Source organism: Alligator mississippiensis, chromosome 10 (assembly GCF_030867095.1).
Source record: "Alligator mississippiensis isolate rAllMis1 chromosome 10, rAllMis1, whole genome shotgun sequence".
Lineage (NCBI taxonomy): Eukaryota > Metazoa > Chordata > Crocodylia > Alligatoridae > Alligator > Alligator mississippiensis.
In genome coordinates this window covers 22,915,313-22,937,246 of record NC_081833.1, presented here as the reverse complement: position 1 = coordinate 22,937,246, position 21,934 = coordinate 22,915,313, and the positions used below count along the sequence as shown (strand labels likewise).

General features: G+C 44.8%; 1 protein-coding gene across 3 annotated transcripts in view; it reads right to left on the bottom strand.

The window, feature by feature from the left end:
* KSR2 (kinase suppressor of ras 2) overlaps positions 1-21,934 on the bottom strand; it is a 317,481-nt gene that overhangs the window by 112,000 nt on the left and 183,547 nt on the right. For all 3 annotated transcript variants that reach the window (XM_059713555.1, XM_059713556.1, XM_059713557.1), the window contains exons 10-13: positions 20,761-20,879; positions 10,783-10,951; positions 3,425-3,466; positions 2,070-2,136 (exon numbers count right to left, since the gene is read on the bottom strand). In XM_059713555.1, the coding sequence (XP_059569538.1) occupies positions 2,070-2,136; positions 3,425-3,466; positions 10,783-10,951; positions 20,761-20,879 (397 nt within the window). The remainder of the gene's footprint in view (positions 1-2,069; positions 2,137-3,424; positions 3,467-10,782; positions 10,952-20,760; positions 20,880-21,934) is intronic.

The following is a 21,934-nucleotide window of genomic DNA, read 5'->3' as shown; positions in this document are numbered from 1 at the left end:
TCTGGTATAATCTACAGTGCTTCACCATACCTACATAAGTTACATCAGGATCAAAACAGACAGATGTGAGGCTATCCTATGGTAGCTGACACAGTAAACAGGTATTACTGTACTTTACACCAGTACAGCTTCGCCTTTGATTCTCATAGATGTAATTCTCCAGGTGGCTGGGCAACGTCACACTGGTTCAGGGATTCAGGCATCTTCTATCTGTTGCTTTTTTATTCCAGTTTAAATGAGAAGATCAGGTTCTGATAGTTTAACTGGCACAAAAAAATCTCAGCTGATGAAGTCTTTAGCTAATTCTTGACTAAGAACAACCACATTACTTCTATCCATTATACCAGGTATAGATGCAAGTATAAGGAAAAGCAGTTTCCTTAATCTTGTCTCTCATAATATTATTAATACTTATCTGTCAAGTGTATGAATTCAATTCTGCTTCTAAATTCAAGTCAGTGCTTTTCAATTATACTAGTGATAAATTCAGAGCAACTTCAGTGAAATCAATGGAGTTATTTAGCTTTTTTGCTGGAATAAGTGAAACTATAGTCTGACTCAAAGCTTTATACATATACTGCAGACCCAAACATATCTTACCTCAAAACTCCTCTAACAGGAATGCTGTTAAAAATTTGGGAGTGCAAGCTGTACACAATCTCCAGGCAGGTCTAACCATGCAAGAGATTATGGTTGTAAGAACCCTATTTCTGCTAAAATGGCCTGGGCTGCAAGGGATATATTAATGTCACATTTGGCTCAGAAACAGGCCCTGACATACCCAACATGACAATATTTATTGTGGTGCCAGTAACCCATGGGAATGGCTGCTCTGTTTTTGTCATTCCAATTGGCTCACTTGGCTTTATATGAGGTCCTTTAGACCCCCTGACAGGTTGCCAATGTATTTAGAAAAGTGTGGGCGATCCCGATAGAAACTACATTTCTGTCTGGACTGAGATCTTATCTGCCAAATTTCTGGGTTATATAATCCCTGAAAAGTGGAGTTTATAAAAAGGATCTGCAACAGCTCCTGATATGTAACATCGCTGCTGGGTGCTGCTAATGTATCACAGATCAGAGCATTCACCGGGAAGATCTTAGTGAACGTGGAACTGAACAGAGAAAGCAGACACAAGTAAAAGGAAAAACCAAAGCTACTGGGGAGAGCTTTTCTTAGCTGCCAATTATAAACCAAGTTTCAGGAGTAATTTAGACACTTACTGCAAACTTTATGGAACTTAAAATAAACATTACAGGTGGATCTATTAGTGCTGCCTGTAATTAAGGTTACCCGACTCTTTCTACCGTAAAATGATATTTTCAGTTGCCTATAACTTTGAAAATACTTGACCATTCAGGGTGAACTTGCCTATGTTGGTTGTTTGCCTCCAACTGAATGTTTTTCGGAAACTTTCAGTCAAAACAGTGAAGCCATTTCCAAAATGAGGTAAGGGAAACACTCCTCCTTGTTTTGTCATTGTTGTTGTTTTTGTTCGGGCACCTATAATTTGTATTACTGTAACACCTATGAGCCCACATATAAGTGACTCCCTCCTTACTGCACCCAGTCCCAGGTGGCCATGTTACTGGCATGTGCCAGACAGAAGCCAGATACTCCCTTCACTTGCAGGGCTACTGATCAGAGGAATAACAACCACAGTCTATTCTCTCAGTGGCAGTGGTTAAGCTGGCTGCAGCCCTGTGGCAACTAGGTTGGCAGCAGTAGTGGCTGCCATTCTTCCAGACCCTCAAAATGGGTGCCTGGGTCTGTTCCCCAATCACCCACCAATCACCAGCATTACTAATGCTGATGAACAGACAACTAATACCACCTGGAATTCAGGTCCTAAAAGGGCTCTGAAGGATGCAAGAGAGGCCATTTACCAAAATATACAGGACTGCCATTTCCACAAATAATGCTTGCACAAGGTGCACTGGCAGCTGACAGTCACACAAGTAAGGAAGGTTCCTTAGGTTTTCTTGCAGACACTCCTGACAAGGTGGGGGAGGAGGAAGTAGCAAACATAAAGGGATTGGGAAAGTGAAAAGAAAAGAGACTCACTTACATTGGATTAGAATTCACTGGATGAAGAACCACTTGGGGTGCACGGGTTGGTGTCTCAGGCACAACATCTGAAAACAAGAGAGTTCAGTATGAAAACTGGGACGAAGACACATTGCAGGCAGAGAGCTACCACAAGCTCAGTTTACTCACAGTAAAAGGCCCACTGTTGTCCTGAAGTTTGTCCTACTCTAACCTAACCCAAGTCCCTGGACAACACGCTCCTTACACTCCCTGAGGAGCAGCCCCAATTGAGTCTGCAGAATCACACATGAATAATGGGGTGGAGAATCAGGCCAGGTGACTTTTGCTGCTCTGTTTCAAAGCTGGCCCCTTGAGGCAGCACAGAGTAAAAGTCCAGTATGGGCTGCACTGGGCCATAGCTGGCAGCAAACTTGATCCACAAAGACCAAGGCAGCTGGCACTGTGAGAGTGTGTGGGAGACATGAGGATGAACACAAGACCCTGAGAAACTGCTTCTAGCTCCTTTAGTTCAGGTATAGCAAGCAAATGAGGTATTGCTTTAGCCAGCATAGGCTGCCCTGGTTTAATATGATGTTCACCTTTCACCATCACAGCCATAGACAAGACACAGATGTTCAAACAGTGCATAGCACCTGCTTCTGCTGCCATGTCTTGCCCATGGCAAGTTTCAGCTCATCTCCTCTGGCTGGAGAATGGCTCACAGCCTCTCATCTTGAAAGTCATCTCTATGCTTCTCTCTATGCCAAATTGCTCAGCTGCCAAGCAGCACCTAGGAATTGATTTAACCTTAAAAAAACCCTTTTTCTCATCTCCATGGTTCCCCAAACTTCCTTCCATGGATCCTAGATGTGGCCAAGGATAAACCCTCCCACTCTACAAACACCTCAGTCCTCTCAAATATAGCTATAAGGCATTTTCCTTTCTCTCCCTCAACTAGAAAATCTCACCTCCCCAGAGAAATGTCCTGTCTTTAAGGACAACCTCAGAAAAAACTACTAGACAGAGTACAAGAAAGACACTGCAAACAATTGGATAAATTAAATTCTATATAATGAGATTGACTTGAGAGCTAAAAACCAGCCCACAACCTAAGCATCACTTGCAACCTACAGGCCTATCTTGAAGGACCCAAACAATACACAGGCATTCAGCTCATCTTGTGCACAAGGGGGAATTTCATCCTAAATGATTTAGTTAAACCATTATAGGAGAGCTTTCCATAAACCCTTCCCCTCAAAAGTCAGCAGAGAGAAGATCCCACCTACTACCCCATCAACCCCAGGTGCACATGGTTTTCATTAGGCTAAATCAAAAAGTAGTAACTGCATTCACTACTATATGGCACATGATTATGATCCCTCTGAAATGACTTACCTGGGAAAATGAACTGCTGCTTGTATTTGTAGTAATGGGAAGCTGGAAAGGGAAAAGAAAGAAGCTGGAAGGTGAGCACTAATATCAGACCTGTAGCATAAACAGATGTGTTAAACAGGCTTTAAGCCCTGCAAACCTCCTTGTCTCACATTACAGAGATTTTAGGCTCCCTTTATCCAGGGAACAAGAGACTGGAAACAAGAGACTGGAATAAGCATCTAACCCTGCCATCCCACAGGCCATGAATCCTCCTCATGAATAACTCTCTCCTAGTTGGTCTAATAAAAGTTAAAAAGGTATCATCTCTGAACCAAGAGTTCTAGAGTTTTGCATTTCTCTCTCAAAGATATTTTCTTTTCTAAAGACCCAAGGAGGCATCAAATGATTATGTTATACATAATACACAGTCTATATCAGTCACTCCCTCCTTCCCTCTTCTGGTAATTATCCCGAAAGCTCTTCAGGACAGGGTGTGTATACTTTGGGCCTGAACAAAGGCAACGTCTATTGATGGCACACAACAAAAGTAACAATCATTATAGCAAATAGGTCAGCGGGCCAGCACCCATCTATATGGCTGAGCTGTGATAAGTGATAAGTTGAGGCTTTTCAAAGAGGCAGAACACACACTGTAACCTCCTGTGAGTAGAAAGTATAACTGCAGTGGGATCAGGACAGTTATTACAACAGGGTACAGCATCACCCCCACCCTATATTGAAGCTGATGAGCACAGGCCAAAAATGAAGACAGGCAGCAAAGCTCCTGGGAGCTGCTCTTACTAGGATTACTGAAGCCAACAGAGCTATGCTGATTTGCACCTGCTAAGATTTGGCTCTGTCATTAAATTTTAAGCTCACATCTCACAGCTGTGATTGTCTCTCAGGTTTATGACATAAACTGCTTTCCTCTGAATGGGGATCAACCTGGAATCACAGAGGAGAAAAAGCTGCATTTCAAGCCTCCCTGCCCCTCTCTAAAACCTCTGCAGAAGGCTGAAATCCAAAAGATCCTCAGTGCAATGAGGGTGGGATGAAGTGCCTGCTCTAAAGAAAGCACTGCATGGTATCACTTAACTTGTATTTGCCATAACAGTCAACCACATTCAAGCAGAAAGTGCCCCTTGCTTTGAGTTTCTATGCAGGGAACAACTGGGAGCTTGATGTTTCTTAGCTAGGTCTCTTCCTTCTTTGTAAGAACAGTGAGAACAGCCTGCCATGGAGATCCAGAGGTCATGCTGTAAATGCCAGACAATTTGTCTAATTAACTCATTGGAAGGAACTTAGATGATTCAATCATGGTGACTCACGCATCTTACCCTTTTCGGAGGTTGGGCACAGCCAGGCTCCTATCCCACACAGCAAGCATGCAGCAGTGCAAGCAAACACATTCTGGGAAGTAGTTTGGGGATGCAAGACCCTGTTGGTCTTAGCTAGCCAGAGGGGCAAGCACTAAAAACAAGATTTTTAATGAAGCCTCACCTTCTGATCCTTGGGGGAACAGGGCCAGTACCAAAGGGAAGGGGTAGCCACATGAAAAGTCCATTTCCAAAAGGGGAGGCAATGAGATGAGGGCGTGGGATAACCAAAGCTAACACAGCTGCTTGGTTAGCCCCAGCTTTATTCCTTTGAGAGCACCCTATACCCAATCCATAAAGCTTCTCCTTGATAAGGAAGCAGCTGTATGATTCAAGGCGTATGCTGGTAAGCTCCCATCTAGGTTTCCATGAAGGATTACATTTGCTCCAAGTGGGTAGATATGGCCCGGACAGAGAACACACTTGCACCCGTATAAACAGACTTTTCACAGGTGCCAAGAAGGAATAGCGTAGCAGTTCTCAAATTGTGGGTTGTGACCCCAAATGGGGTTGCAACATCCGTGGATGGGGTAGCACGGGTGGGGGGCTGTGGGTTGGGAGTGAGGGGCCGTGCTGAGGAAACGTTTGGGAAGCACTGGAGTAGCAAAACTATGTAAACCCCTACAACAAGGTGTAGAATTAGCTCTGAAAGAACCAGGGGTGAAACTCCACTGAAGTAGGTATTATCCATCTGCAGTTTATCCCAGGGTAGCAGTTCACTCGAAGTAAACAAGCTATTTACCTGTTCACCTGCCACCTAGTAACAGGGTTTTGTAATAGCCATTTACTGTGTGCTTATCTGTCTGGTCCAAAACCCAGCATGTGAATGTGTTCTCTGTCCAGACCCTAAGTAAGTACAGCTAGATGGTATTAACCTTAAATGTCCTATGAGATAACAACACTTTTCTGGCTTTCTACATCCAAAGACATCAAAGCACTTAACAAGAGGAACAGTACTATCTTCACAATATAGATGGGAAGACTGAGGCAGAAGAGTGAAGTCACCTGCCTGAATCACATAGCAAGTCAGTGAGAAAACTGCGAAGAACACCCACATTTCCCAGCTACAGTCCTACTTTCCCTTGTCTCCATGAATTTAACATACTGCAAAGAACCATTTGTGGTTTCTTGGTAGCTAACATTTATCCCAGAAGGACACTTCAAGGTGTGCAGTCACCTCCCACTTACTGAGCACTAGGACTTGATTAAAGCCACTGAAGAACTCTATTAAAAGCCACAGAGCCAGAGGTAAACCAGGGTCCTTTGTACCTAGAGGAAATTGCTTCAGCCCAGGAACTCAAGCAGGAGCCTCCACACTGGGTGTAGTCAGTTTATCTCTCCCACACCCCTGTCTTGCCCAACACTTTTGGTTTCTCACTTTAAGACTGCATGTATGGTCTGGAGGGACTGAGCCTGGGACTAGGTGTTAAATCTCCATTCTGCAGATGGCTCCTTAAGCAAATGTAGCTGCTTCTAGCTGGCTGTTCAATGTTTTTTCCTCAGTTTCCCCATCTGCACAACCAGGGATAAATTAAATGGAGTATGCTTATCTCACTGGGCAGTCAGGAGACTTAATTCAATTATTAAACTTCACACACACATGCACATAATCTAAAAATGCTGCCCAGCCATTTCATTGGCATTCAGTGCAAAAGGAGCCACTAATGGGCTTTTTATGAAATTCAGAAGTTTTGATTTATCTGCTTTAGACCAGAGAAATTCATTAGGGTGTGAGATATGTGACTACTATATTAGATAAGTTCCACAATTCAGTGTGTTTCCTTAGTCACTCCTTCCCTAGGCAAGTCTCTACAAGACCACCAGCCTACCATGTGGTTCCCAGAAGTACTTTAAATGTCTTCACTGCTTCCTTCGGTCGTCTGTTCACAAGGATCTCCAACCACACGTGAATTTCCTGTGAGATGTGATCCACAGACTGTGTGGAGGAGGAAACTCAGACAGCTTGGAGATGAGAGATTTCTGCTGCTGCCAACAGGTGGGTCTGCCTTGCCCACCTTTTGGCAACATTTGTTACCTCTTTGGTGAGCATGACCACCCTGATGCTATCACCCCATCTCTCGTTCCTTAAAGATCATTCAAGATGAGGGGGCAGAATCAAAGGGAACACATCAAAAACAGCGAGGCTGAAGGGGTAAGGCCTGGTTTCTTTACAAAAGCCCTCCCCATCCTCTGCCATACCATGGCCTGATTTTACATAGTCATAAAGGAAACAAAGGTGCTCCTCTATTCATGACCGTCCAGCTGAGGCTCAAAAGCCATCAACCAGTCTTCCAGGCCACTGGATTAGTTACAGCACAAGCTGAATGCAAGTAAAAGCCTACAATGAAGTGAAAGCCATTGCTGGAGGGCTGTTTAGTTCTCTTAAACAAACAGATCACCATTGCCCTTGCTTAACAGGTTTCCATGATGCCAGAATTGCTATGGACAAACACACTGATATCACCCAAGTGGACAAACATTGATTGGGCCATGGAGTCTAAACTACATGAAAGATGAGAGGGGATAGGGAGAATTTCAGTCCCTAGAGATGATGCTCCTCATGATCTAGGAACTGGGCCAGGCTGTGGTGGCTAGCTAATAGCTAACTTCTTCTGGAGTTGGCCAACTTTTACATCAGAATCCAAGCTTTCGTTAAAAGCAAGCAAACAAATGAACAAAAAAAAAAAAAACCCAAGCCAAACAAACCCCCAAACATCTTGCCTTTATGGATGTAAAGAAAATCATCAAAATGGGAATGAGCATAAGAACGTAAGAACTGCCATTTACTGGGTCAGTCCATAAGTCCATCTTGTCCAGTATCCTGTGTCTCAGAGTGGCAGAGAACGGATGCCAAAAGGGAGTCAACTGGATATGACCAGGGCTTTTTCCACTGTTCCTCTCTCACTTGCAGTCTCCAGCACTTAAGGTCTACAAAGTTCTGCTTCAGAGGCTGTTTCCCTAACACCCATGCTCAGTAGCTACTGATTCACTTTTCCTTCAAGAACTTGTCCAGTTCCTTTTTGAATCTCTAGGTTGTCAGCTTCTACAATTTCTGGTGGCAATGAGTTTTTTTAATTACATGTTGTGTGAAAAAAACTTATTTTTGTTAGTTTTAAACTTACTACCTACTAGTTTCATCTTGTGACCCTTAGTTCTTGCATTGTGAGAGCAAATAATAAATCCCTATTTACTTTCTCTTTGCCATTTAGTAGTTTGTAAACCCTTATATGTCCCCCCTCAAGTGTCTCTTTTCTTAACTGAATTGGCCTAGCCTCTTTAGTCTTTCCTCATGTAGAAGCCCCTTCATACTCCTTTTCATCCTTATTGCCCTTCTCTGTATCTTCTCTACTTCTAAATTCTTTCTGAGGTGTGGGAACCACAACTGAGTACAGTATTTAAAGTATGGATGCAGCATGGATTTATAAAGGGGCATAATGATACTTTCAGTTTTGTTTACAATCCCCTTCTTAATAATCCCTAACATTTTGTTTGCCTTTTTGACAGCTGCTAAGCACAGAGCTGATGTTCTTAGCAAACTGTCCACAATAACTCCCAGATCTCTTGCCTGTGTGGTAACAGCTAAAGTAGAACCCATCACAGTGTAGCTATAGAATCATAGATCATGGAAAGTAAGGGCTGGAAGGGACCTCAAAAGATCACTGAGTCCAAATCATTGAGCCCCTGCTCTGGGCAGGAATACTGCTGAGACTCAATGACTCAATAGACTCAAATAATCCCAGCAAGGTGTCTGTCCAGTCTCCTCCTGAAGACTTCCAAAGGTTGGGGACTGTACCACGTCCTTGGGAAGTATACTCCAGATTCTGGTCACCCTTACTATAAAGAAGTAAACCTGAAACCATCTTCTAACAGTTTATGGCCATTGCTCCTTGTCCTCTTTCTGGGGAGCCCTAGTGAACAGCTTTTCTCCCAGCTCCTGATATTCACCCCTTACATGCTTATAGATGGCCACCAAGTCCCCCCTCAGTCTTCTCTTCCCCAGGACGAACAGTCCCAGATCCTTTGGTCTTTCCCCATAAGGTCTGTCCTCCAGGCCCTTATAAATCCTTGTGGGTCTTCTCTGGACCCTTTCAAGATTCTCTATGCTTTTTTGGAAGTGTGGCACCCAGAGCTGGACGCAGTACTCCAGCTGGGGTCTCACCAGCATTGAATAGAGAAGAAATACCACTTCTTTAGCCCTGCTCATGACACATCGGTTAGTGCATCCCAGTATCCTATTGGCTCTATTAACAACTACAGTGTCACACTGGAAGCTCATATATAGTTTGGGTTATTATTGCCCAGGTACATCACTTTACACAGTTAATTGCACCTGCCAGTTAGATGCCCATCAGCTCAATCATGCCAAATCTTTCTGTAGTTCTTTACAGTCTGCACTGGTGTTTTGCACTTTGAATAATTTGTGTAATCGACAAATTTGGCCACCTTGCTACTCACCCCCTTTCCCAGATCATTTATGAATATGTTAAATAGCACTGGTCCCAACACAGATCCCTGGGAGCCCTGCTGCTTACTTCTTTCCATCCTAAAAACTGACCATTTATACTCACTCTTTGCAAGTAGACACTGCCTTTAATCCTATGACTATCTAACTTAGTTAAGAGACTCTCATGGGGGACCTTGTTAAAGGCTTTTTGGAAGTCCAAATATACTATGTCAACTGGATCACCCTGATCTGCCTGCTTACTGACACCCTCAAAGAACTCTAGTAAGTTGGTGGGGCATGATTTCCCTTTGACAAAGCCATGTTGATTCCTCCCCAGTAAGTCTCATTCATGCATGTGCCAAATAATTATTTTTTTATTATTGTTTCTACCAGTTTTCCAGGAATAAAAGTTAGGCTTGCTGGCCTGTAGTTCCTTGTATCCCCTTTAGAGCCCTTTTAAAATATGGGAGTCACACTGGCAACCTTCCAGGCCTCTGCTGCTGTTTTGAGTGATAGGTTGCATATTACAGTTAGGAGTTCAGCAATTTCCAATCTAAGCTCCTTCAGGACCCTAGGGTGAATGCCATCAGGTTCTGGTGATTTGCTACTGTTTAGTTTATCAATTTCTTCTACAACCTCGTGTACTGAAGCTTTAATTTGAGTCAGTTCCACTGACTTATCCCTAGAGAGGAGAGGATCTGGTGATAGAGTTTCCCCAACATTTTCCACAGTGAAGACAAATGAAAAGAATGCATTTAGTTTCTTGGCAATGGCCCTGTCATCCTTTCATGACCCTTTTACACCCTGATCATCCAAAGGCCTGACTCCTTGGCAGGTCTTTGGCTTCTACCGAAGAAACATAATAAGCACAAACATAATTCATGCAACCCAAAAGAATAATTCAGATATGAGGGGAAATGGCCTCTATCCATGTAAAAGAGAAGTTAACTCTGGTATTTAACAGCAAAAATACAGATATCAATACCGCTAGCCATTTCACTAAAAGCATAGGTGGTGGGGACGGGCGCACAGGAAAAAGGAACCATTATATCCATGGAGGGATCTACCATGCTCGAGTACAGCTAAGATACCTTGAGTCAAGCAGGGGAGGTTGGTGGAGGAAGTCTAGATTTTTCTGAATGTGCCCTGTACATCTTGCAGTTAAGAGCATTGCCCTCCAGGCAGGTGCCTTCCCCTGGAACAAAACTTCACTGAACTTTCTGCTGTACTGCAGGTATTTGTGCATCTCAAAGGAACACTGGAGGGAGAACTGAAGCGGGGCAAGGTGGTAGACAGATTGGACTAATTGATATTTAGTCCAGAAGGAGCCATTCTGATCATCTAATCTGAAGGGCTGGGTCAGGTCTTCTGACTCATGCTATACAGGAACCCTCCTGTATAGCATGAGTCAGAGGACCTGACCCAGCCCTTCATGGAGGGATTCCCCCACAGACATGGAACTTGGCCAGCTTTGTGTGATTAAAGGATAACTACCCTAGGTACAGAGATTTTTATGAAAAGCTCCCCCAGGACCTCACCCAGGAACACAAGCAAGGTACCTGGCAAGTTGAATTGCTTCTGCTGCCGCGTACATTGTGGAGAGGGGTGGAGGGGAGATGGTGGAGTTGCACTAGGCGGTAACGGTGGGGCTGGCGAGGAGGGCGTGGAGGAGGTCGTTGAGGAGGGATTGCTGCTGGAGTCTGGCTGGTAGGGCACTGGAATGTGGTCCTGCAGGCACAAGGTGGGCAAGGGAAGAGGAGGAAGGAAAGAAAACACAAGACAGTGAGAACAGTGTTGGTTGGCTGATTTCACTCTGCTCCACCCAAGGATATAGTGCTCGCTGCCTCCAGCAAAGCAAGTGACCCTTGCACACAAGCTGAGCTAACATGGCTGCCTCTCCCCTCTTATACAGCCTCTCCCACTCACCTGCCAAAGCCCAGCTGATGCTGGCTTACAGAGTTAGGCAAGAACACAGGGATCATCCCAGCTCCTCCAGATTCCTCTTTGCAATGAATCTGGGGACACCAAACACGGTAAAAAGGACATCTGTTCCTCCATGTGTAGCATCCTGTACAGGGCAGCGTTTCAGGTTTCTGAGCCCTCCAACTCCTGGCTTCTGCTAGTGAAGCTGGAGAGACTCAAACCCTGTGGGCCCACATTTTCAAAAGCAAGTAGCGATGCAGCTAAGCCACCCTGCTATGGAAATCAGACCTTTTTAAAAACATGTCTGTGCTGGCCTCCAAAAATGAAAGCATCAAGTATACTTGGTCACCTTTGAAAGTCATGGTGATGATGCCTGAATCTGGAGTTTTGGGTAAGTGCAGTTTGACTTTCAGGGATGCTGAGCACCTAGAAGCCTCCACTTAATTCAAAAGCAGTTGGGGATACTCAGCATTTCTGGAATCAAGACAGGTACTTAAGCACCTGGTAGAGGCTGCAAGTGCCCAACTGTGGGCATTAAGCTTGTAAGCACTACCCAACATCTTCAATCTTGTCTTGACCACCTAGAAAGAGTCCCAAGAGTGCTTTCCACTCCCTGCCCTTCCATTTATCCTTCTTCATGGGCCATTTAATTCCCTTTCATTTAAGGACAAGGGAAGCCAAAACACACTGTTACATTAAAACACTGAACATTCATCATGGGGCTCCATGGGATAGACTGCACGCTAGCCAGGCCTCCCCTCTCCGCACTGGAAGAGGTGGAGCTCCATAGTAGAGTATTTGACTGCAGAACAAGAGAGTCCCCAGAGCAAAACTTGGCATCATCAGCTGTCACCTTTTAAGAGCTTTCCTCCACTTAAAAATCCCAAAGCTCAGTGGTTAAAGCCCTCTCCTGAATCATAGGTATAAATTATCCTGCTTCCTTCTCTTCCCTTCCTAGTATAGACTGCCCTGCGCAGAACAGTGGTTGCTTTCTTAGGGGCTCTTTGACCAGGAAGCAATGGTTGACCACAATGCAGGCAGGGAGAAGCTAGTATCAAGGGTATGGGAAGTATTTGTGTAGAATTTTTATATCAATACATTTTATATTCAACTCCAAACTACACGTACCTATTGCCAGGTGTAAAGGATTAAAGAACTTGCAGCTAAACTCACAGCCAGCAGAATGGGTTTGAAACACAGCATGACTAGAAATAAGGAATTCATTCTCTGTCCCTCCACCACTACATGCAAACATGGATTAATAATGGCAAACACGAGAAACTACTAATGATCGCATCTATACCAGCATGGGCATTGCATGATCTGCCCTGAAAAGACTCTAAAGCTCATTCTGTCCATATACCCTATGATTTGCACAGGAAAACTGGAAACCAACATTTTCAAATTTGCAAGCAATTTTGCTCCTCACATATTGTCACAGATCCACAGGCAGAAACAGTCGAGTGGATTCTCCAGCTCCCCTGAAGGAAGGTGAGTGGGAGGCTGCATGAAATGTTCTGGAGCCAGTCACCATTCGGGGGTGGTGAGAGGGGGCTTCCTATGAAGGGGAGCGGGAATGGAGGCCCCTGGTTGAGGGAGCTAGCTGTGACTGAGGGGACATGGACCCCAGAAGATTTGCACAGGAATTTTTATGAGGGCTAGGTGGTAGTCTGAACACACAGCAAGGATTTTATCAGTTTTGTTTTGCCATACACTGTTGCCAAACCATTTGATCATCTTTTCTTTTTTAACCATTTGTTCTTCCTTATAACAAATCCTTTTGTTTCTCTATTATTTTATCAATAGGCCTGTGGTAAATAGTGATTTCTGGGCAAATTAATGACCTGGGCATACCCATTCAGCAGAGTGGGGGTCCAATAAGCTTCCAGAAATCTGGGGTGCATCTCTGGGAGTACCCTGACACCCCAATCTTTTATCTCACGCATTATAAGCCTGATTTTTGAAAAGTACCCCCAAATCATTAGTTGCCTCTGAAAATCTTGCTCAGATTCACAAACAGGCAATCAAGTAGGATCCAAGCAAGTTGGCACCTCAGGGAAAGTCATGCCATATCTTGCTTATACCACCTTGCCCTGTAAGTCAACATTCCCCAGACAGATTTTTTTTCATAACATCTTTACCACCCATGAAAAACTCAGACTTGGACACGTCTTTAATAGTTTCATTGCTGCACGGATGGCTTTGAGGATCTAAATGGAAAAATGAGGTGCCTGACTCAAGGAACCTATAATCATATTCACAGTGATACCATTATTAACTGGTGGGGGAGTGGCTGGGTTGAAAGGCAGTGGAAGAGGAGATCCGGAGATTTATTTTTTTCTCCCAAATAACAGCCATTAACAGTCCCACTGGGAAATATCTCATTTCATTTTACAAGCTGATTATGGCTACTATGACTATGAGAAGCAAAGGCAAAGTAAAATTTTCATCCACCCCTCCAAAGTCACTTTTCATCCGAAGCATTTATATGATGAATATCATGTTTGCATTTTACAGAAGGGGAAACTGAGGCTAAGGAAGAGTAAAATGATTTGACAAAGGCCACCAATTACCGAGAAGCAGAGCCAGGAAAAGAACGCTGGTCTGCCGTGTCCCAGTCTAAGGCTCTATCCTTTATGTCACTGTCTCTCAGGATGTTCTCTTAAGGTAAATGAGGATGAGGGCCAAAATGACACAATGACACTGACAGCACTCTCGCAAAGATAGAGCTCTTTCTTTCCTGTAAATTCCTGCAATAATCTTACAATCTCTTAAAGGATTACTGAAGGCATTTGAAGCAAGCTATCTTAAAATTTGGGTAATTATATCACTAGGAATTTCCTAAGAGCCTTGGGCTTAAAAACTGCATCCCTAAAAGAGTCCCAAAGTAGCCAGCATTCACATAGCCAGCATGGGCTCTGACAAACAGGAGAAGAGATCAAGAGGGCCTGAAGAGTCTCTGGCCCTTTTTGCAGAAGTGTACTGAAAGATCAAGCCACTAACCTGCTAGGTACACATGCAGTCAGGCAACAGCACATCAGTGAACTGCCTACTCAGGATGAACTGAAATGGCTTCTAAAATCTCCTTTCCTTTTATTTGGAACTTTTCCATTAAGTTCTACTTGGATTTTCCTTTTGTTTGGAATTCCCATCTAGAGGGTGAAGTTACATGTTTCATTGAGACCACACTAAATCTATGGAGTGTTAAGCAGCATTAAAGTTACAACATGTTGTGAGGAAACATACGTTAAGGGTTTCTTGCCTTCACAGCTCTGACTTGCCACTACAGGGCTGGCAAGCAGGGGCATGGCTAGGAGTAGGACACCTGGACCCTATCCTTGCTGTGGATGTGGAGGGACTGCTAGAGGACTGAAAATTGCTCGTTTCATCTCTGTGGAGCAGACTGCAGTTGCCCTAATATGAGCTAGGTAGCATGACCCAGAGCTAACCCTCACCTGAAGTGGTGTAACTTTGAGATACTCAGGGGCCACTTAACAAGCGTTAAGGTGCAGACTCCCACGTTTTAAGTGCCTGTAGTATGATATAAGTGTTACAAGTATCTTGACCCTTATAACACAATCCCAAAGGACTGTTTTTAAACCCACTGTAACAGGAAGCCAGGGACTCCCTGTTACTAGGGAGAAGGAGCTGGCAGTGGGAAAGAGTTCAGGTGGACTAGGCTGCTCGCTGAAGAGTAGCAGAAGGACAAGCTGCCTGGATCCTAGGCTGGAGAGGTACTTATTGCTGAAGTAGTAGCACAGCAATAGTCCATTAGGGCAGAGACGGGTGAAGGAATATGGTCTGCCTACTGCAAGGTACTGCGAAGCAGGGCAGTTAGCTCATGTCACCCACAGCTTGGAGCAGCTCTGAAGGCCAGCTAATTAGCCTAAAGAAAGACACGTGGTGGCTGAGAGAAGGAGAGGTTGGACCTAGGCCCTATATAAGCTCAGGCTTGAGACCAGGAGGCAGTCTGTCTATGCAGCCTGCCAGGAAAGGAGCTTCCCTGTGATGACTATGACTGGGAGACTGTCTCATAAATCCTAACTGCTCCACTGCCAAAGAGGGAGCTCAGTACTACACCTGGGCTGAGAAACCATCCAAGACCTCACAACAGGCAAAGTACTAAGGAACTATGAGTTGCCTGTGAGCTGAACTTCCTTATGCAGCCTGATTTTGATTATAGCCAAAGGGCTGAACTTTTCTGTTATGAGTTGCACTAGTGGACCAGGTTTGGGACTGATCAGGGGAGAAGGAGGTCCCAATAGTGCTCAGGGGCACAGTCACGCTTGAGCCCGTCAAGGCTGGGGCACAAGCAACAGTATACCCCGAGAGGGGGAGAGCCAGTGCTGGCTGCCCAGTGTGAGGAGATGTGTGGAAGAGACTGAGCCAGAGGACCAGCACCAGAATAAGGTGAAGCCAGGGTCAGGAACCTGTGGTCCCAAGAGGGGTGGAGATTAGGGCCAGAGGCCCACAACCCAAGGAGGATGGAGGCAAGGGCCAAGGACCCATAGCTGAACTTTGCATTGGGAAGGGCAGAGACTGATTAGCAGCTTATATACCTGGCAGGGTGGAGAAGGGTCCCAGGGGCCTGCTGAACTGATCACTTGTTAACACCTGCAAGACATGGGCATGGCTAGAGGGCAAGTTGGAGGCCACAGATAGCCAATGGGAGACGATGTGTACAGAAAAGTTGTGTGGATGAGTAGGTCAGACCAGCGAAACCCTGGGATGTGGGCAGCTCCCCCCAACTCCTTTTTCTCTTAAAGTAGGCATGACAGGTCAGTAAGAAGGGAGAGAACCAAGACCCAGAGGTGGAGAGCTGAGAGGTCACCAGGGGGAGACCCTGCCACATCTGGCCCCCAGCTCTGCTACACTACTCTGTCACTGTTAGGGCCTGATCCTTCTCATCTCGTGCAACAAGATTAGGGAAACAGAGAACTGCATACAAATAGTGTAAAAAATCCCTGATGCAAGCAACAGGCTATATCAAATTTAATCTAAAATAAATCTGTGCATTTTCTACCACTGCTAATACAGAGCAGCAGAAAGAATGAGCCAGGTGCACTGCTAGGTCTGGTTTTATCAGCTTTGTCAAGAACATGATCAAATTCTTGTGCTTCTGTATGTTTTATTTTTAATACATGTTATTGAAGTTTCAGACAGAACGGAGAACATGAACTATCCAGAATTCAGGTTATATTTAATGCCTCTGGAGAGTTACAAGCTGAAATGGAGTACGACTGGTGGGACACAAGCTATTTTGAAAACACTGATCCTATTTTATTCTTAAGCTGTTAAAGAAAATAACCTTTGCAAATGTTGCTTTTTCCCTGATGGCAAACACATTGAAAAACTTGACATGTGGAGCCTTAGATACTCTATGTTCCAACCTAATCTTGGCTCTATCTTTACCAGTGTTTTACATGCAGTAACTCTGATATGGAGGGTAGAGAGATAGGGAGCCAAGTGCTGCTGTCATTTATACCAGTATAAATCTGGAGTAACACTTAAAAGACAATGAGTCTACTTCAGTTTTACACCATTCAACTGAGAACAGAATTTAGCCCAGGGACTGTAAGAAAAGTCTGAATCCCACCACAAGAAATAAAGAACAAAACAAGGCAGCACTAGGGGACAAACATTTTAACAAAAGAGCCCTCTGTATGTTGTGTTTGCAGTACAGCCACTGACCTCAATACAGTTAGCATCCTTGCTTGCTGTAGAGGGTCCAGGGCTGCTACATCAATTAATGCAGCTCTTTGATTCATTGGTTTACATCCCCCTAAACAGACTTCTATTCGGCTTCTACCAGATACAATGAAATACATATCAGTTCCTTAGTGATTTGGATAAACAGACATGCCTGGAAACACAAAAAGCCATCTGCGAAGTTTTGCCCCAGCAGATGGCTGAACAGACCATTGAGCAAACTGGGAGGTACTATTTCAGAGACAAAAATCTGCTAGTCTCCCTCCCCTCCAAAATATCCATGTTTCCATGACAGACACAGGAATGTGATCCTTTTTGGCATCTGCAGGCAGTGCCACCAACCAGCGCAAACCAGAAGGTGAAGGCTCCCTAACTCTCCGCTCATGACATAGGTGACATATAGGGAGGCATGAGGGGGCATGTGCCCTCTCCCCCCCCCCCCACAAGAGCGCTGGTGCCCTTCCTGACAGTGAGTGCTCTGGCTGGTAGAGGGGCATGGAGAGTGCTTGTGTCCCCCCTGAATTTGGCTCTGCCGGTGTGCTTGGCAACCAGCCGCTAGGGGATCCACGCCAGTAATGCCCCACTGGTGCCCCCCCAGACTCGAGAGGCACCAGTGGCCCAGGACTCATGAGATTTCCCCCTCCCCACGATATCAAAACATAGGGACTCTCATATGAGAGTTTTCCTATTGGTTTGGATGAGAGCAGGATTGGGCTCTTGGTCTCAGAAAGGCTAATCTCCAGGTCAAACAGGCAGAATGTAGAGCTTCACCTTTAAAACTGCATCATGTAGCCATGGATAATGAGATTATACAGCTAGAGAAGTGGAAGAGCCTATCAGTTACAGCCAGGACTAAAGGTCACAATATTTGGGTGGTAAGTCCAATTCTGACTCTCTCCGTGTCCCTGGTCAAGCCACAATACCTCCATGCCCTAGTTTCTCAGCTATTGAGGATAATGATACTTAACCTACCACCTTCAGAGAGGTGCTGTGAAACTTTAGTTACTGCTGGAGATCTTCAGATGGAAGGAGCTGACTGACCAATAGAAATAGGCTGGACTCTGAATTCAATGTGCTTCTGTGGGGAGGACACACCTTCCTCATTTCCTTTTTCAACAGGAGGTGATCTCATAAGCAGTGAGAGCAAGGTGAGGGCAAGACAGCTCCAATAAGGGCAATAAATCAGGTTTATATACTGGTGCTCCCCCCCGCAAAGGCATGTTCTAATTCATTGTTTAATGATGCACATGCTCGGACTGGTAGAGCAGGCTTTGTGGAGTCAGGATTTCTGATCTCCATCTTGGTGATGGACTTATTTCAGGCAAGCCTCGTAACCTTATATTTGCAGACAGATCCCTATTGTCCAGCACTCAGCTGGAAACCTCTTTCAGAAATGCAATATGTTCAAATCTCCAGCTGAACTCAATGGAAGTTGCAGGACCTCAGCACCTCTGAAAGCCAGACTCAAAGAGTCACATTCTGGGAACCCTAAATTAATCAGTGTTTAAAAAATTACCCTTTTTTCACCTTGCCATTGGTGTTCCCTTCTGTACAACAGAAGCAATAATATTTATCTAGCTCATAAGAGTTGTAACTCATTAGTACCTGTGAGGCACTTCAGACAAATTGGTGACTCATAGGTATTATTACTACATGGAGTAGGAGTCAGCCTTTGTGCGCTGTGGAGATCTTTGCAGGCTGTCCTCTCTGTATATCACAACTATATGCATGATGCAAGCCATCAATATTCAGTTCACACTACATTTCCCAGGACCTGCTGTGCTCCACCTTGCCCATCAGAAGGCAGGCATTGCTTTTGAGCTAAACAAGGCTGAGTGAAGCAATTCTCAAACTTCTGGTTGAAACCCCACTTACAGGAGGAAATAACTTTATACAGCTCCATATACAGTTAGCACCGATCATCCACCTGGCCTTAAGTGGAGGCAGGGATTTGCATCACTTCTGCATGATAACTCTCCCTGTGCCCAGAATTACCCCAGGGAGAGATCTAACCTGGGGTGGCTCACCCATGAATGAGACAGGGCTCTTACCCAGTTGAGGTTTCACTTACTATGAGGTACAGTTACTGCAGAGCAGGTAAGGCCAGGTAAATCCCCACCCCTGTTAATCACAGACACAAAGTATTTGGGGCTCTGTGAGGCTCACAACCCCACTCCTAAATGTCACAACCCCACCCAGGACTGCAAGCCCTAGCTTGGGAACTACTGGCAAAAAGGAAGCAGAAGCTACTTACCTCCAAGCAGGACAACACAGCTCAGCCTCACACTGTGCCTGCAGTGCCGACTGCTGCACTGACAGAATTGCCCACAACAGGTACTAAGATAACAGGCAGATTCATAAGCCTTGGAGGGGAGGCCAGAAGGTGAAATGGAAACAGAATAGTGGAGAAACCTGGCAGCCTTGAAGGGTCAGAGAACTTCTCATAATCACAAGAGGTCATTGCACTTTCAGCCTTGCCCTCACAAGGCGAAGGAAATGTGTTTTGAACACATATTCACTAACTTGAAATGGAAGCAAAGACAAAGCAGTTTGCAGTTATCAGCTCAGTAGGTGGAGGTAAAAAAAGAAAGAAAATGGCAGCTAATGACCAGGAAAAACCTTTCAACAGGTAAAAGCTATACAGCAACAGGACATGCTTATTCTGGAATAAGAATGAAACAGCCATGTTAGAACAGAGTGACTCCACATGCAGACAAGCCCGCAGTCAGCAATGCACACATTTTCCTGAAATGAAACAGGTGAACACCTGCTAATGGAAACGGATTTTCACTGACCACTTGTGAACACTGCCATGAATGTCTATGAGCTCTACATGAGCAAGGAAGGAACTGCTGTACAGATTTCTAACTTCCACAGCCCTCTTCACTTTCCTTTCTCCCTGTGAAAAGCATCTAGGGTCCATCTTGCTACAGAATTAAAAAGGAGGAAAACTAACTACAACAGCTGCCTTTTCTCTAGAGCCTTTTAGCCAAATAGATTAAGTGTCACAGCCTTCCTGTGTTATATCTGTTTTATAGATGGGGAAACTGAGGCAGACAGAAAGGTTAATTGATCTGCCTGTGGTATCACAAAAAGTCAGTAATAGAAATAGGAACAGAAACTCGGGTCACAACTCCCAGTGCTGGGATTTACCACAAGTCCATCATTCCGTCTCTAACGAGCCAAGCAGGTAATGGTTGGTACAGAAGTAACGAGTGAAGTTCCAACATATGGAGCTAAATTCTGCTTCCCTTATTCCCCTGTTATCTAATTGATTTCAAGGGGAGGGAAGAAAGATTCATCAATGAACCACATGGACCATATTCAGATCTGCAACAGAATCGCCAGCATACAGGACAACTGTTTAAGGAATGCTGATTACCGTGGGGATCCAAACCATTTTTGTTTCCTTTCACAAGCTCTGACACACTTGCATTGCAAACAAGGGATCTGTAAATGTCCAGTTTACTTCTATGTTTAAACACCTGCTTGCACCCTTTGGAAAATACTGGAAAACCGATTGCTTGGAGACAAAATTTCTTAGTCATCTTTCAGTGTCTCTCATCTTTAATGCTTTAGAATTAAGGTCACTGGCACAAAAGCAGAACCACTCTCTCTCAACAGCTTGTCTGTGCCGGTTTCTTATTCCCCCAAATGCAACTTCACAACTGGCTGCTGTAACCATGACAATGATACCATAAACAGATTGGCACACTACGCACTGTGAAGCCTGGCAGTTTCTTATGGAGAAGATGGTGGGGAGAAGGAATCTGTTCATGTGTGTGCATTGGGAAGTCTGAAGCAATTTACATCTTGCTTGTGACTTGAGATTGTATTTGCATCTGTTCCCAATAGATGGAAGACAAAATGAACAGCCTGGGTAAAAGGAAAGCAGGACATCTCACCTTGTTAATTTTGTTGGTTTTGGGTAGCGTCTGGCTCACGTGTAGGTCAGAATACCTGGGTGGCTTCCTTAAAGGATTGTTGATATCACACGGCACAGACTCTGTTCGGACTAATCTTGCTGGATCAAGAAGGGAGATGAGAGAAGGGGGGGGAGGGTTAAAAAAAGAGAGAAAGAAATCAATGTTTTAAAACAAAATTTCAGCTTTGCATGCAGGTCACTCTGGAGGAGCCCTGCACTTGAAGACTTCCGATCTGCTTCCAGAATTTGTAATGACTAAGCTAAATTTCAAAGTCCCCCTTGTAATCTCTTCACTTAAGAGCTGAACAGTTCTTCCCCAAACTGCCAGCTTCCCTGGCCTCACCCACAATGTTCTGCAGTGAAAGCCTTCAAAAGCCATTCCAAGCACACTCTGGGCTAATGCCTAAGGGATCAAGAGGCACTCAAAGCACCATTAGAAGAGGAACAAGTTGGCTTTATTTTGATCAATGGCTAGTGTCAACAGTGCAGAAGGTGGACTACTCATTGTGCATTCTCTTATAAGCCAGAGTAAATACTTGTGAATTCACACCACCAGCAATTACACACCCTGGCTACTAGAGCCTGTTTGCAGTCTGCAGTACTGTTCTCTGCTTTGCACCAGTTTTACAACAATTCCAGTTAAATGACTCTTAATTTGTACCAGTAAGGAAACAGTGCCCTGAACCCACTTGTAGCAGGATCAAGGGGTGCTGTCTGAACTCCAGTAAGGAACTGTTAGACCAAGTTCCAGCTTGGGAGACTAGGGGGAAATGTTTGGGGTTCAGGCTCCATCCCTTGGAGCAGACAGCACTGAACCTCAGGCTGAGAAGTTTAAGTGCCTAACCTCTGGCAGCTTGGCTTTTTTACTCTGAACACCAGCCCAGGAGAGAGGGAATGGAGAGATCCATAGTTTCATGTTACTGCATCCTCTAATGCTGCTTAGCTAGTACTATGATACAGACTAGTCAAAGGAGACAAGTAAAAGAGACCCTTCACCACCTTTCTGTGTTTTGAACTTCATCTAGGTGTTAACTTTTGCTCTGACACCACCCTGTTCCCAAGAACCAGCCTCCAGGCTACAATTCATCAGGCAACTGGGACTTTGCTCTGGCCATGCATAGGGGCCTCACCCCCTCCTAGGGACTGGCTCAGAG